General features: G+C 44.8%; 1 protein-coding gene across 8 annotated transcripts in view; it reads right to left on the bottom strand.

Annotated features, from left to right (window-relative positions):
• LOC127000444 (BTB/POZ domain-containing protein 10-like) overlaps positions 1–16498 on the bottom strand; it is an 80932-nt gene that overhangs the window by 17863 nt on the left and 46571 nt on the right. For 4 of the 8 annotated variants that reach the window (XM_050864168.1, XM_050864170.1, XM_050864169.1 and 1 more), the window contains exon 3: positions 10260–10271. The exons of 3 other annotated variants lie outside the window; for them this stretch is intronic. In XM_050864168.1, the coding sequence (XP_050720125.1) occupies positions 10260–10271 (12 nt within the window). Of the gene's footprint in view, positions 1–10233; positions 10272–16498 lie in introns of those variants that run through there. One more of the 8 variants, XM_050864175.1, reaches the window with a different exon arrangement.

The following is a 16498-nucleotide window of genomic DNA, read 5'->3' as shown; positions in this document are numbered from 1 at the left end:
TGAGTCGGGAGTGAACTGAATAATGAGGGGCTCCCATCTGCTCCTCAATATCGAGGTGCTTTCATCTGCTCACCAAGCCCCAAGTGGTGGTCGAGCAGATTAAATCACCCAAGCGGGCGACCTCGTAATGAGCCAATAGGCTTTCTGTTGCCTGCATTTCCATGTTTCCATGTTTCATCACTGTCCTTTTTTTCTCTCCTTCTCTCCCTTCCATTCACCACTGTCCTTTTTCTCATCCTCTCCCTTTCCTTCCCTTCATTTTTTCTCTCCTCTGTCTTCCCTTCCTTACACCTTTTATTCCCTTTCTTTATCCCTTCACCATTGTCCTGCCCTTCTCCCTTTCCTCCTAAACCTATCCCATCCCTCCCTTTCTCACTTTAATTAAACCTATCCTTCCTGTTCCCTTTTCCTTACTCCTTTCCTTTCCTTTATCCATTCCTTCTCTTTATTTCCGTCCCTCACTCTCCCCTTTCTTTCATTATTTCCCTTTCCTCTCTAGGCTTTTCTTATCCTTCTCTCTTTCCTTGCACTCCTTCCCTCTCTTAGCTGTTTCCTTTCTCTCCCTTTCCTCTTTTTGCTTTCTCCTCCTTCTCCCTTCCCTCTCTTCTCCTTCTATTCCCTTCGTTTCTCCCTCCTCCTCCTTCCCTCTCTCAGCATTCTCCTTCTTCCCCTCCACCTTTCCTCCTTCGCTTCTCTTCCATCTCTCAGGTTTCTCCTCCTTTCCCTTCCTTTTCTTCTCCTTCCCTTCCCTTCGTTTCTTCCTCCTCCTCTTTCCTCTCTCAGCATTCTCTTCCTTCCCCTCCACTTTTCCTTCTTCGCTTCTCCTCCTTTCCCTTCCTTTTCTTCTACTTCCCTTCCCCCCCTTCACCGCCAGAGCCCGTGAAGGGAACTCGGGCATCTAAATATAAAAGTCACCTTCCCCAAACTCCTCAGATAAAAAAAGAATAAAAGTGACCGCAAACTTTTCCCATCTTGCCGCGCGACGATTGCCGGAAGCACTGGCCGTCACGGGGGACTCCTTTATTTTGGGGCGGAAGAAAACGGGGTGTGGGTAACGGGTGGTGCTTGGCTTGTTGTTTTTGTTGCTGTGTTGATGTATGTGTGTGTGTGTTCTCTATATGTGTGTTTGTCCCTTTTTCTCTATATATGTTTGTCTGTCTGTCTGTTATTCTGTCTTTTGTTCTCTCTGTCTGTCTGTCTGGCTGGTGTTGTCTGTCTGTCTGGTGTTGTCTGTCTGTCTGTCTGCCTGACTCTCTCTCTCTCTCTCTCTCTCTCTCTCTCTCTCTCACACACACACACACACACGCACACACACGTACTGGCGCATGCAGAAAGGAAGATAAAAAAATAACTACATGCATATATATTAAATTTGAGCGGCACATGTTCCCTCGCTCCGACCCCATAAAATAGCGACGGGGAAAATGGTAAAAAGCGAATGGATCAATCTGTCACTCACGCCGCATTAATTACTCAGCTGGCATCTCCTTTTTTTATTTTTCATTTTTTTACATGTGCATAAGAGAAAAATAAATAAATAATTAAAATGAAAATAAAAAAAAATATAAACGTTAAATTACAAGTGGGTTAGGTAGTGCACTCTCCTATAATTGGTGTGATTAGTTATCCAACTGACTGATGGGGAGCATACGTCCAGGGGTGCGTCACTTCACTCACTCGCCTTTTTTATATGCCTTTTATATATTAGAAAAAAATAAATAAAGACGTGTCAGGGAAATTAAATGTGGGTAGGGTATTGCATTCTTGTGTAATTGGTGTTATTGTTCATCTAACTATGGGGAACATACAACCGAGGGCGCATCGCTGCACTCACTCGCCGCCGATACTCCCGACGGTCCCACACGATAGACTATTACTACTACTGCTACTACTACTACTACTACTACTACTACTACTACTACTACTACTACTACTACTACTACTACTACTATTACTACCACTATTACAACTACTACCACCACAACTACTACTACTACTACTACTACTACTACTACTACTACTACTACTACTACAACTACTATTACTACAGCATTTTCAAAGGAAGGTAATTCGACAATTCACAAACCGAACACATCATAATCTGGCACTTTTTTTTTTTTTTTTTACAAGGACAGACGATAAATAAGTCTCGAGGCGGAGCAGTTTTCTCCATAATTAACGAATGTAACAAATTAACGAATGGTCAGTAATTACAGGAAGGCGTGAGAGCGCATTGGAAGGAGCGTCATTAGGAGGAGGGTGGATGGGTGGGGGTGGGGGGTGGGGGTGAGTTCCAATAATGTTACCGAGTCGTCTTCTTAATGAGTGCTAAATACATTATGTTCTTCTGAAGGAGTGTAGACCAAGAAAGTTAAAAGGTGTGGAGTAATGAGGCGTGTGCTCTACCCCCCCCCCTCTCTCTCTCTCTCTCTCTCTCTCTCTCTCTCTCTCTCTCTCTCTCTCTCTCTCTCTCTCTCTCTCTCTCTCTCTCTCTCTCTCTCTCTCTCTCTCTCTCTCTCTCTCTCTCTCTCTCTCCCTTAACACGAAATATCTCGGTAAAATACCAAAAGACCATACATTATCTCTCTCTCTCTCTCTCTCTCTCTCTCTCTCCTTTGATTCAAGCTTACAGGAGGATCAAAAGTTCAAGGAGCGAACAAATGGCGTCTTACTCAAGGACTATCGCCTTAATTCCCTTAATGAGGGTTTAATGCTCTGCTCTTTAGGATCCGATTCCCTTTCCTCGGAGTATAAGGTAAGTGATTCTTGAAGGCGTTGTATAAGGGATTCAACCGTCTGCCTATTGTGGTGTTTATAGATTATTCGCTGATGAGAGAGAGAGAGAGAGAGAGAGAGAGAGAGAGAGAGAGAGAGAGAGAGAGAGAGAGAGAGAGAGAGAGAGAGAGAGAGATAACTGAATGAGTGTGGGGGGCGGAGGAGGAGGTAGTGAGGATGATACGGTAGGCCTGGGGGCGTCGCTAGATACACATTTCCGAGGAGGAGGAGGAGGAGGAGGAAGAGGAGGAGGAGGACTGGAAGAGGAGGAGGAGGAGGAGGAGGGATGGAAAGAAAAGGCTTGCAGGTAAGAAAGTCGAGATAAAGGAGAAGAGGAGGAGGAGGAGGAGGAGGAGGGGAAGAAGCGGATGAACTGGATATGCAAGGAGGAAAAAGAATGAAGAGAAAAAGGAAAACTATAACAGGAAAGAGAGAGAGAGAGAGAGAGAGAGAGAGAGAGAGAGAGAGAGAGAGAGAGAGAGAGAGAGAGAGAGAGAGAGAGAGAGAGAGAGAGAGAGAGAGAGAGGAGGAGAGAGAGGAGGAGGAGGAGGAGGAGGAGGAGGAGGAGGCAGGTAGGTGGGAAAGGAATGAAGGGCACGAGGAGGGGGAGGAGGAGGAGGAGGAGGAGGAGGAGGACGAGGGAGAAGGGGAAGGTGGAATGAAACCGGAAGGGAGGTAGGGAGGTTGAGGAAGGAAGGAAAGAAGGGTACCAGGAGGAGGAGGAGGAGGAGGAGGAGGAGGAGGATATACAGAATGGGTCAACATCGGAGTTTACAAACATGAGACTGCTGTTAAAGGTCGGTAGCCATCTTGGTTCACCGCCCGCCTCTTCTGCTTCTGTGAGGGCTGTTGACTTGCACCCCCCCTCCTCCTCTTCTTCTTCTTCTCCCTCCTCCTCCTCCTTTAGTTCCGTTCTCTTCTTTTCATGATCTTCTTCCTCCCCCCCCTCCTCCTCCTCCACCACTTCTGTCTCCTACTCCAATGTTACCCTTCTTTTTTTTTCTTCTTCTTCCTCCTCCTCTTCTTTTTCTTCTCTTCCCTTCTACTTCAGTTCTGTCTCTCCTTTTTTCCTTTATTTCTTCTTACTCTCCTCCTCCTTTTCCATCTACTCCACTTCTGCTCATCTCTTCTCCTACTCCAATTCTTCCCATCTTTTCTTCTTCTTCCTCCTCCTCCTCCTCCTCTCCTCTTTGTGCTCTTCTGTTCCTTTGTATCTTCATCTATTGATTTCCTTCTTCTTCTTTTCTTCTTCATTACCTTCCCCTCCACTCCCTTCCTCTTCTCTTCCTTAATCTCTTTCTCCTTCCATTGGAGAAAATAAAAGAAATGAAGTACAAAGAAATGGGGGAGGAGGAGGAGGAGGAGGAGGAGGAGGAAATGAAAAATAACACCAGAAAAGAGGTGTGAAGATGAGAGAGAGAGAGAGAGAGAGAGAGAGAGAGAGAGAGAGAGAGAGAGAGAGAGAGAGAGAGAGAGAGAGAGAGGGGGGGTCGATACTTAAGTCCAATATCCACCAATAAAAATATGGGCGCCCGATTTGAAATAAAAAAATAAAGTTGAAGCGAATTAGAGTGAAATATAACTCTCTCTCTCTCTCTCTCTCTCTCTCTCTCTCTCTCTCTCTCTCTCTCTCTCTCTCTCTCTCTCTCTCTCTCTCTCTCTCCTTCCCTTTCTTTTATCCCTCATCTCCTTTCTTCATTATATTCTTCCCTTTTACCCCTCCCCCTCTCTCTCTCTCTCTCTCTCTCTCTCTCTCTCTCTCTCTCTCTCTCTCTCTCTCTCTGTCTCGCGTCAGACAGATGAGTCTCCCTCCAAGACCCTCCAAGCTGTTCCGTTTTCTTTTTGTTTTTTTTCACTCACGACTCGAGGCTTACGGGATCCCATTTTCTTTGAGTGCTGCTGTTGTCCTTTTTTTCCTCTCTAATGTTCTTTCAATTTAAGTTTTTTTTTTTTAATGAATTCCTCTTGTATTACTTTTTTTCTTTCCTTTGATGTTTTTCCAAGTTAAATATTTTGTCTTAATTTTTTTCCTTCAGTGTTTTCAAGGTTTCTTTTATTTATTTTCTTTTTCTTTCTTTCAATGCCATTCAAGTCATTTTTTTTCTTTACTCTTCATAAAATTTGTCTTTTATATTATTTTTCTTTGCTTTAATGTTTTTTTCCAAGTCATTTATTTTTTCTTTTATACTTTTCTTCATATTTTTTATGTACTTATTTTTTATTTTTATTTTCATCGATGACATTAAAGTTATTTTCTCCTTCATATTTTTTCTTCAATGTTATTCTCAAATTTATTATTTGGCTTTTATATATATTTTTTCCTTTAATGTTTTGCAAGTTTATTTTATTTTTCTATAACATTTTTCCGCTATATTTTTTCAACGCTTTCGTGTATAATTTTTTTTCTTCGATATCCTTCAATCAAATATTTTCCTTCATTCTTCCTCCACTTGGTCTCTCTCTCTCTCTCTCTCTCTCTCTCTCTCTCTCTCCTTTAAACTTTTTTCTCCTGTATGTTCACTTTCCTTTGATACATATACAGTGAAGAGAGAGAGAGAGAGAGAGAGAGAGAGAGAGAGAGAGAGAGAGAGAGAGAGAGAGAGAGAGAGAGAGAGAGAGAGAGTAGGGGAGGGGTGTAAACAGAGGGGGAGAAAGGGAGAGGAGGGAGGGAGACAAAAGGGAAGTAGGGAGGAAGGACATAATATTATAATGAGATTGAGGAGGAGGAGGAGGAGGAGGAGGAGGAAAACGCAAAGAAACACAAAGAAAGAACAAACAACAGCAGACCTGCTGGTCCTTACAAGGCTGTTTGTGACAAGCTACACTAACTATCTAATCAAAGGTCACATTGAAAGGTGGAAAATGAAGGCCAGCAAAGGCGAAGGGTCCTTCCCACCCCCCCATCCCTCCAGCCAAAGCTGGCAGGAAAGGAAAAAAAACATGCAGCATGGAAAAACTGCATGGAAATTATGTAGAAATGAGGAAAGACCTACCATTACTGCTACCACTAACCGGGCGATAAAAACGTACAAAGACACCAGTATTCGAAAGAACTTAACGTTATTATGACAATGAGTTATATTTTAATTGCTGGTTGGATTCAAACTACCTGTCTAATCTATTCTTGTAGGCCGTAGCTGTTGTGCTATCAACGACATCACAGGGTAGAGAGTTCCAAACATTAACGACTCGATTGAAGAAGTGTTAGGCTTCGTGCGACGAGAATCTTTTACCTCTTATCTTGATATTGTTATTTCTTCTTGTTCTATTTGATCGATAAATTGTAAAGTAATCTTCTGCATTAATAACACTGAATCCTTTAAACATTCTAAACACTTCTATTAGATCGCCTCGGATTTTTCGTTTTGATAAGCTGAATAAATTTACTTCTTTAAGCTTTTGTTCATAAGATAAATTTCTCAACCTAGGAATAATTTTGTTACTCTCCGTTGAGCCCGTTCCAACTCTAGATGGAGTCGAACCAGCGAATTATAGTTTTTATATTACTTTTTCCGATTTATTATTAAAGACTCGTCCGATGAAGCCAACCAATTTGTTTGTGGTTTTAAGTACCTCTGAACAATGCTGATATAGTGATTCCAAGATCCTTTTCTTTACTTACTGCAGAAAGTTGTTGGCCATTCATTACGTACTGAACGCGATTGCTATTGTTTCCTACATTTGTCAACGTTAAATGGCCCAACGTGCAAGTCGATCTAGATATAATTGTAATGCTTCTTCGTCAAGTGTCGTAGTTACCTTACTTGCGATTTTTGTGTCATCAGCAAATTTTGATACTTTGCAAGTGAGCTCATCATCGATATCATTAACATAAATTGGGTTGGCGGTAGGGGTAGGCGGTGGATGAGTGGTAGCGTGCTGGGCCCACAGTCACCGCGTGATGGACGACGCGAGTTCGAATCCCCACGCTACCACCTCGGATTTTTCAGTCACCGCCGAGTGGCTTAAAACTACCCACATGCTATCCTGAAGACCACCCATCAACCCGGACTCTAAAAGAAACCGTCCAAGTTAATCAAGAACGAGTTCCTGGGGCCAGCATGAGCCAAGAGAAGATGGCGCCACTATAAACACTTGCCTGCACCATGACGGGCTGGGGCCGACTACCATCCAGGCCCCTCAAGCAAGCCTACCGGCGCTATGGGCGTAGACGTAAAAAAATAAATAAATAATAATAAATAAATAAAAATAAGAAGAGCATGGGAACAAGCACTGATCCTTAAGGTACGCCGCTTCTGACATCGAGGCAGTTAGATGAAACACCGTTTAGAACTACTCTCTGTTTCCGCTCAGAGAGCCAGTCCACAAGACAATTGCGAATGTTACCCGATATACCGTGCGCCAATAGTTTACTAAGCAGCCGTTGGTGGGGGACCTTATCAAATGCCTTTTGAAAATCCAGAGGTATGATATCTACTGATCTGATTTCATCGAACACCTCAAAAATATAATGAAAAAAATCAAGTAGGTTAGTTAAACATGAACGTTTACTACGGAGGCCATGTTGCGAATTATTTATTATATTATTTTCTTCGAAGAATTTCACCATATTGTCGCGAATGATAGTCTCCATTAACTTACAAACAATCAATGTCAGGCTAATTGGTCGATAGTTTCCTGGATGAGACTTGTCCCCCATTTTGAAAATTGGTGTGACATTTGCTAGTTTCCAATGGATGATAAATAAGATGAAAGGAGAAGGAAGGGGAGAAGGAAGAAGGGGAGGGAGAGGAGGGGAAGGAGGAGACCGAAAAGGAAGGAGAGTAAATAATAAAAAAAGGGAGAATACGGGATGAAGAGGAGGAGGTGGAGGAGGAGAGAAACTAAAGAAGATAAACGAAGCATAATAATAATAATAATAATAATAATAATAATAATAATAATAATAATAATAATAAGTCTACGGTACCTTCATATATACTTTCAAGGACTTTTTTTTTCTTCTTTTTTCTAAGGGCAAGAAAAAAAAATAATAGGAACCCTTTTTTTCCAGGTAAGGATACGAGTAGACCCTTTGTAAGCTGCTCCTCCTCCTCCTCCTTCTCCTCCTCTCTCTCCCGTCTACTTATAAAAATCCGGATGTTCTTTTATTCCATCTTAAGTCTATGGTCTCTCTCTCTCTCTCTCTCTCTCTCTCTCTCTCTCTCTCTCTCTCTCTCTCTCTTTTTCTATTACATTCTAGTGAGAGAGGGAATTAAAAAGTGAACGGAGAGGAGGAGAAACGGGAGGAGGAGGAAGAGGAGGAGGAGGAGGAGGAGGAGGGGGAGGAGGAGCAGGAGGAGGGATGTAGAGGCTGGAGGAAACTTATGGGAGGGCAGAGGGAAGAATATTAAGGAGGAAAAAGCAGGAGAGAAAAGATGTGGAGGAGGAGGAGGAGGAGGAGGAGGAGGAGGAGGAGGAAGAGGAGGAAGAGGAGGGGAAAAACGGAAGAGTATAAAAGAGGAGGATAAAGCAAATGGATAAGAAAGATGAAAGGAGGAGGAGGAGAAGGAGGAGGAGGAGGAAGAGAAGGAATTAGAGAAGGGAGGAGGAGGAGGAGGAGGAGGAGGAGGAGGAGACCGAAAAGGAAAAAGAGTGAAGAAAAAAAAGGGAGAATACGGGATGAGTATGGACAAAATGGACGACAAGGAAGATGAAGAGGAGGAGGAGGAGGCTTATACCTTTAATATCTAGGAAGGTTGCAACACAGGGGAGGTTCATTTGGTAGTCTAACTAGTCTTAAGGGAGGAGGAGGAACACAAAGAAACACAAAGGAGGAACAAACAACAGCAGACCTGATGGACCTTACGAGGCTGTTTGTGACAAGCTACACTAACTATCTAATCAAAGGTGGAAGATGAAGGACAGCAAAGGCGAAGGCTCCTCCCCACCCCCCCATCCCTCCAGCCAAAGCTGGCAGGAAAGGAAAATGAACCATGCAGCATGGAAAAACTGCATGGAAATTATGTAGGAAAGAGGAAAGAACTACCATTACTGCTACCACTAACCGGGCGATAAAAACGGACAAGGACACCAGTATTCGAAAGAAATTAACGTTATTATGGCAATGAGTAATATCTTAGTTGCTGGTTGGATTCAAAATACCTGTCTAATCTATTCTTGAAAGCCGTAGCTGTTGTAATATCAACGACATCACAGGGTAGAGAGTTCCAAACATTAACAACTCGATTGACGAGGAAGTGTTTGGCTTCGTGCGACGATAATCTTTTACCACTTATCTTGACATTGTTATTTCTTCTTGTTCTATTTGATCGATCAATTGTAAAGTAATCTTCCGCATTAATATCACTGAATCCTTTAAACATTTTAAACACTTCTATTAGACTGCCTTACATTCTTCGTTTGATAGGCTGAATAAATTTATTTCTTCTAGCCTTTGTTTATAAGATAAATTTCTCAACCTAGGAATCATTTTTGTTACTCTTCGTTGAACCGTTCCAACTTTTCTATGTCTTTTCTGTATTAGGGAGACCAAAACTGTACACAGTACTCTAGATGGGGTCGAACCAGCGAATTATACAGTTTTAATATTACTTTTTCCGATTTTTTATCAAAGACTCGTCCGATGAAGCCAATCAATTTGTTTGCGGTTTTAACTACCTCTGAACAATGCTGACCGGGCTTTAAATCGCTTGATATAGTGATTCCAAGATCCTTTTCTTTACTTATTGCAGAAAGTTGTTGGCCATTCATTACGTACTGAACACGATTGTGACATTTGCTAGTTTCCAATCCGACGGAACTTTTCCAGCTGTTAAAGATTTACTGAATAAGATATAAAGCGGTTTACAAATTTGATGTTTGATTTCTTTTAAAATTCTAGGTATAATTTTGTCTGGACCAGGAGCTTTACTTACTTTAATCTTTTCAATTGAGTAAAATGTCACTTTCTACGATGAGCACACCATTCAAAATCTTTTCTGTCCTTCTAACTAACCTCCGGCGGTCGAAGCGATAAAGAATCTTCGTCGGTAAATACGGATGCGAAAAAGTTATTTAGGATTGTAGCCATTTCATTTTCATCGTTCGTGTGGTTACCATTATGATACTGTTTTCACGGATACTGGATGGAGAGTTGTGGATATATAAGATAACGCCTCTACCCTGTCTGTTCTCTCTTTCATGACTAAAAATGGTATAACCCGGTATATATATTCCGCAACGAAAACTCTATTTGAAGTGTCTATCCAAGATTCTGTGACTCCGATGATGTGATAATGATTTGTAGCTGCGAGTGCTTCTAAGTCTTCAAATGTGTTACGTAGGCTACGAGTATTTATATAGCAAAAATAGGAGGAGAAGGAGGAGGAGGAATTAAGTGGAAAAGCGATAAGACGAAACCCTTCCATTACCTTTTTCAGACACACACACACACACACACACACACATACACACACACTCTCTCTCTCTCTCTCTCTCTCTCTCTCTCTCTCCTACCGTCACAGCACCCCAGGGAGACTCACGAGCTCTGGTATCTGAAAAAAAGAAAAAAAGAAAAAAAGGTTACCCCCAAAAATCTAATCCCGTTTAGCAGGAAAAAAATAAAACAAACACAAAAAACAAAACAAATGTGGTGAACTCTGACCCATTTTCCTTCTCTCTCTCTCTCTCTCTCTCTCTCTCTCTCTCTCTCTCTCTCTCTCTCTCTCTCTCTCTCTCTTAGGATATATAGTGTGATGTTGAGAGAGAGAGAGAGAGAGAGAGAGAGAGAGAGAGAGAGAGAGAGAGAGAGAGAGAGAGAGAGAGAGAGAGAGAGAGAGAGAGAGAGAGAGAAGGGTAACAAGGCGAAAGGGAGACATCTATCATCACCCCCTCAAATGATGGCCTCTCCCTTTTCTCTTTTTTTCTCCCTTCCTCCTCCGTCTCCTTCTTCCTATCCCTTTCTCTACCCCTCCCGTCTCCTTTTCTCCCCCCCTCTTCATCCCTCCAAGTCTCTCCCCCTGGCAATATTTTATTCTCCCTATCTTCTTGTGAGGGCGGAGCAGAGGAGGAGGAGGAGGAGGAGGAGGAGGAGGAGGAAAACGGAAAAGAATGGAGAGCAAGAAAAAAACATGAAGAGATATTGGGTAGGACAGCATCTGGAGAGAGAGAGAGAGAGAGAGAGAGAGAGAGAGAGAGAGAGAGAGAGAGAGAGAGAGAGAGAGAGAGAGAGAGAGAGAGAGAGAGAGAGACTAAGGCGTCTAGATCACCTTTCAATCTGTCTCAATGAGTCAAGGATAATCAATGACAACAGCAACAACTCATCAGCGAAATGTACAAGAAGTCAATGACGAATGTATACACACACACACACACACACACACACACACCGGCTAAGAAGGCAGAAGAAAAAGTTCCCCTTCAAGGTGGGCCTAAAAAGCGGGTGTTGGGAGGTATCAGGAGGGGTGCGGGGAGAAGGGGTGCGGGGGGGAAGCTGCGTGTTGGCGGAGATTGCACACGGCGAGCAAACACTGTGAGGCGCCCCCGGGGTGAGGGTCGGGGAGGGTGCCCGGCTCACCTGGCCAGACTGAGCAGTGGTCGGGGGCCGCGCGTGCGGGCGCACCGGCCCCGTGCCCCGGCGCGGGGCGGGGCGAGGCGCTAGGTGGGGATGAGGTAGTGCAGCAGCGGTGAGAGCACGATGAAGATGATGATGCCGGAGCAGATGAGGGCCATGCACACGGTGTTCATGTGGCCCACGGGGCAGTAGGGGCCCAGGCAGGGGAAGCAGGGGCAGCAGGACACCTTGGCGTCGCAGCAGCTCATCAGGCCGGGCTCGGGCTCCTGCCGCTCCCGGTCGTCGTCCTGCAGCGCCTCGGGCGTGGAGCAGCACAGCGACAGCTCCGAGGGGGCGGCGCCCCCCACCAGCGTGGGCAGCATCAGGCCGGGGGGCAAGCCGCCCCCCGGCCCGCGGCACCGCCCCAGGCCCTCCTGCCCCACCGGGAAGCCGCGCTCCTCCTCCTGCAGCGCCACCTCCACGCCGCCGCCACGCGCCGCGCCCTCCTGCCGCCGCCCGCCGTACATGACCCGCGGCGAGCACGTCCTGGGGGAGCTTCGGGGCGTGGCGCCACCAGCGGGGGAGTGCGTTGCGGCGGCGTGGGTGAGGGTGTGGGCGTTGCGGCGCCCCGCGGAGCCGGCGCGGCTCAGGTGCTGGTGGCGCGGCGAGGCTGTGGCGGCGGCGGCGGCGGCGCGGGAGGGCCCCGGATCGTGGGTGGCGACGGGCTGCGGGTACTCGCGGCTGAGGCTGAAGGTGGCCAGCGGGTATTCATTGTCCGGGTGCCCGGCGTGAGTGACGCCGCGGGTCAGGTCCACGCCCACGGACCGCAGCAGGGCCGAGGGGTCCCGGCAGCCGCCCGCGCCCCAGCCGTTCTGGTGTAGCAGCAGCGGGTAGGCGCCCCGCATGGCTCACATCCCTGCGCGCCGCCGCGCCCGCACGCCCGCTGCTCCCCCACGCACCGCCTGGATCATGGGCGTGCACACCCACCCACACGCGAGAGTTTGTCCACAGGCCGCCCACGCCACCACCATGGGCACCAACACCAACACCACCACCACCACCACCGCCAGTCACGGGTCACTCCCGGCCTTGTCTCATGCCTGTCATCAGAGGGACAGGTTTTTTGGTGTGTGTGGCTACTCACTAGTACTTAAGTTTGTGTGCTTAATAATTGTGCGTGAGGGCATGTGCGTGGTATGTATATGACGTGAGCGTGCGTGCGTATGTGAATGTGTGTGCGCGCGGATGTGTGTGTGTGTGTGTGTGTGTGTGTGTGTGTGTCCGCCCTCAAAGGCCGAACACCTGGACACACGAATCAAGGTAATCAATACACCTGTCTACACGCGACACCCGCTAACACACCTGGACACGGAGGAAAAGGAGGAGGAGGAGGAGGAGGAGGAGGAGGAGGAGGAGGAGGAGGAGGGAGTGATGAAAGAAAAGAAAAAACTGAAGGAGGAGGAGAATAAGGACAAAAGGTGAAGGAGCAGAATAATGTGAAGAAGGAGACGGAGGAGAAGGCAGATGAGAGGGAGGAGGAGGAGGAGAGGCTTAATGACGTCACAGTAAACCAGGTGAGACAAAGGCACAGATTCACAGGTAAATGTCCTTGAGGCACATCCATAACACACACACACACACACACACACACACACACACACACACACTAAAATCCTCCACGTAAACATAAAATAAATAAATACGATGAATAACGAGGTGAATGTCAAGGTGTATAAACATATTCATAGTATTGTTTGGTCGCTCTCACGTCAATGTATAAGGCTTCGATATAAGGGATTGGATTCTCTTGTGGAAGGGGTGGAAAGGGACGGGAAGGTATTAAGAGGTGAGGTGAGGTAAGGTAAGGGAAGGGAAGGGAAGAAAAAGGAAGGAGAGGGAAGGGATAGGAAGGGGATGAAAGGAAAGCCAAGAAAAGGGAATGGAAAGAAAGAGAAGCGAAAGGAAGATAAGGAAAATGAAGGAGAGGGAAGTGATAGGAAGGGAATGGAAAGGAAGATAATAGAAGGGAAGATAAGGGAAGGGATGGGAAGGGGAGGAGAGAAAAGGAGAGGTAAGGTGAAGGGAAATGAAGAGAAACTTGGGAAAAGGAAGGGAGCGGAAGGGAAGGTAAAGGAAGAGAAGATAAGGAAAGTGAAAGAAAGGAAAATGAAAGGAAATGAAGGGAAGAGAGAGCAAGGTTAGGGAATGGAAGGAAAGGGAAAGGAAAGGAAGGAATAGGAAGGGAAGGGAAGGGAAGGGAAAGGGAGGAAAGTAAAGCAAGGGTAAGGCTAGGTAAGTCAAATAAGGTGAGGTTAAGTAGGGTCAGGTAAGGTAAGGTAAGGGAAAGGAAAGGGAGGAAAGTAAAGCAAGGGTAAGGCTAGGTAAGTCAGATAAGGTAAGGTTAAGTAGGGTCAGGTCAGGTCACGTAAGGTAAGGTAAGGTAAGGGAAAGGAAAGGGAGGAAAGTAAAGCAAATGTAGGGTTAGGTAAAGTGAGATAAAGTAAGGATAAGTAGGATCAATTTAAGTCACGTAAGGTAAGGTAAGGTAAGGTAAGGTAAGGTAAAGTGAGATAAAGTAAGGATAAGTAGGATCAATTTAAGTCACGTAAGGTAAGGTAAGGTAAGGTAAGGTAAGGTAACGTAAAGTCAGATAAGGTAAGGATAAGTAGGATCATTTTAAGTCACGTAAGGTAAGGAAAGGTAAGGTAAGGTAAAGTCAAATAAGGTAAGGATAAGTAGGATCAGTTTAAGTCACGTAAGGTAAGGTAAGGTAAAGTAAAGTCAGATAAGGTAAGGATAAGTAGGATCAGTTTAAGTCACGTAAGGTAAGGTAAGGTAAGGTAAGGTAAGGTAAAGTCAGATAAGGTAAGGATAAGTAGGATCAGTTTAAGTCACGTAAGGTAAGGTAAGGTAAGGTAAGGTAAAGTCAGATAAGGTAAGGATAAGTAGGATCAGTTTAAGTCACGTAAGGTAAGGTAAGGTAAGGTAAGGTAAGGTAAGGTAAAGTCAGATAAGGTAAGGAAAAGTAGGATCAGTTTAAGTCACGTAAGGTAAGGTAAGGTAAGGTAAAGTCAGATAAGGTAAGGATAAGTAAGATCAGTTTAAGTCACGTAAGGTAAGGTAAGGTAAGGTAAGGTAAAGTCAGATAAGGTAAGGATAAGTAGGGTCAGGTTAAGTCACGTAAGGTAAGGAAAGGTAAAGTCAGATAAGGTAAAGTTAAGTAGGATCAGGTCAGGTCACGTGAGGGAAGGGAAGGGAAGGGATGAGGCAAGATGTGATGGGAATTTAATGGGCCGGGATGGGAAGGGGAAAGGGGAGGGGAATGGAGATTTCTGCTTTTAAATAGAACTGCCATGATGAAGGGAAGGGAGAGGGATAGATAGATAAATAGATAGATAGATAGATAGATAGATAGATAGATAGATAGAGAGAGAGAGAGAGAGAGAGAGAGAGAGAGAGAGAGAGAGAGAGAGAGATCAGGTTAAGATGCTAAACTGACAATGAAAAATAACATCAACATCAACAACAACAACCTACTAATTCCTTATCCTCTCTCTCTCTCTCTCTCTCTCTCTCTCAGTACATAACTTTCCCGTATATTTGTTTTGTCTTTATTTTTCCGCTTCTCTCTCTCTCTCTCTCTCTCTCTCTCCCCTTCTCTTTCGTTAACCGTTAAGTTTCTGAACCGTATAATCAAATGCATAATTCATAGCGAACGCTACAGCCCACTATAATATTCCAAGTTTTGTAGAATATAATTACTTATCAAAACTTTTACATTTCTCTATAAAAAAACATAAGGGGACATATCATTAAACATTTCAGGCGCACACATTTGACAAGGCTTTCGTATAGGAGTTGTGGGCATTTCCAGGGGTATAGTTGTATGTTCCTTCTGGTAGTCTGACCCTTCTTCTGTACCATGAACCTAAAACAGAACTCATGAGAACCCGACTGATCGCCCAAGCGCACATATTTGACAAGGCTTTCGTAGGAGTTTGGGGGGTTTCCAGGTGTAGATATATGACCCTGGTGGTTGTTTGACCCTCCTTCTGTACTATGAACCTAAAACAGAACTCATGAGAACCCGACTGATCGCCCAAGCACACATATTTGACAAGGCTTTCGTAGGAGTTTGGGGCGTTTCAAGGTATAGATATATGACCCTAGTGGTAGTTTGACCCTTTTTCTGTACCATGAACCCCCCCCAAAACCTTATTATAACCCGACTGATGATCTTTCCTTTCTATATCTTATCTTCCTCTCCCAACGTATCCTTTTTCCTTATTTCACTTTTCTTATCTTCCTTTCTTTTTTTCTTTCTCTTTCCATTCCTTTTTCTCCTTCTTATCCTTTCCCTCCCCTTTTCCTTATTTTTCCTTTATTCACTTCCTCTCCCAACGTATACCTTTTCCTTTTTCTCACTTTTCTTATCTTCCTTTCTGTTGTCTTCCTCTTCCCTTTCCTTTTCTCCCCTTCTTATCCCTTCCCTCCCCTTTTCCTTACCTTTCCTTTATTCACTTCCTTCCCCAACGTATACCTTTTCCTTTTTTTTCACTTTTCATATCTTCCCTTCTTTTTCCTTCCTTTCCATTCCCTCCTCTTGCCTTTCCTTTTCTCCCCTTTTTATCCCTTCCCTCCCCTTATTTTTCCTTCCTTTCCATTCCCTCCGTTTGCCTTTCCTTTTCTCCCCTTTTTATCCCTTCCCTCCCCTTCCTCTTCCTTATGTTTACGTCCTATGTCTTTCCTTCCCTTCCCTTCAATTCCCTTCCTACCCTACTTTACTTTGCCTAACACCCTACCCCAACCACTGTCTCCTTCACTCCCCTTCCCTTACCTTCCCTTCACCCACAACCTCGCCCACCCCAAAACACTGCAACAAACGGTAAAGATAAACAAAAATAGTCACACCTTACGCCCATAACTTCGCCGGGGAAAATGTTAAGAAGTTTATGACGTCTCTCACACCTTCGCTGAGAAAAGAGGAACTGACACGCCAGAGAGAGAGAAGAAGAAGAAGAAGAAGGAGAAGAAGAAGAGGAAGAAGAAGAATACGAACAAGAAGAACAAGAAGAAGAAGAAGAAAAAGAAGAAGAGGAGGAAGAGGTTAATGAAGTAAAAGGAAAAGGAAAAGAAAACGAAAATAAAGAAAAAGGAGAGAGAGAGAGAGAGAGAGAGAGAGAGAGAGAGAGAGAGAGAGAGAGAGAGAGAGAGAGAGAGAGAGAGAGA

The sequence above is a fragment of the Eriocheir sinensis genome, chromosome 18, assembly GCF_024679095.1.
Source record: "Eriocheir sinensis breed Jianghai 21 chromosome 18, ASM2467909v1, whole genome shotgun sequence".
Classification (NCBI taxonomy): Eukaryota; Metazoa; Arthropoda; class Malacostraca; order Decapoda; family Varunidae; genus Eriocheir; species Eriocheir sinensis.
Note: the sequence above shows the minus strand (reverse complement) of the source record. Positions and strands in the feature narration are given on the sequence as shown.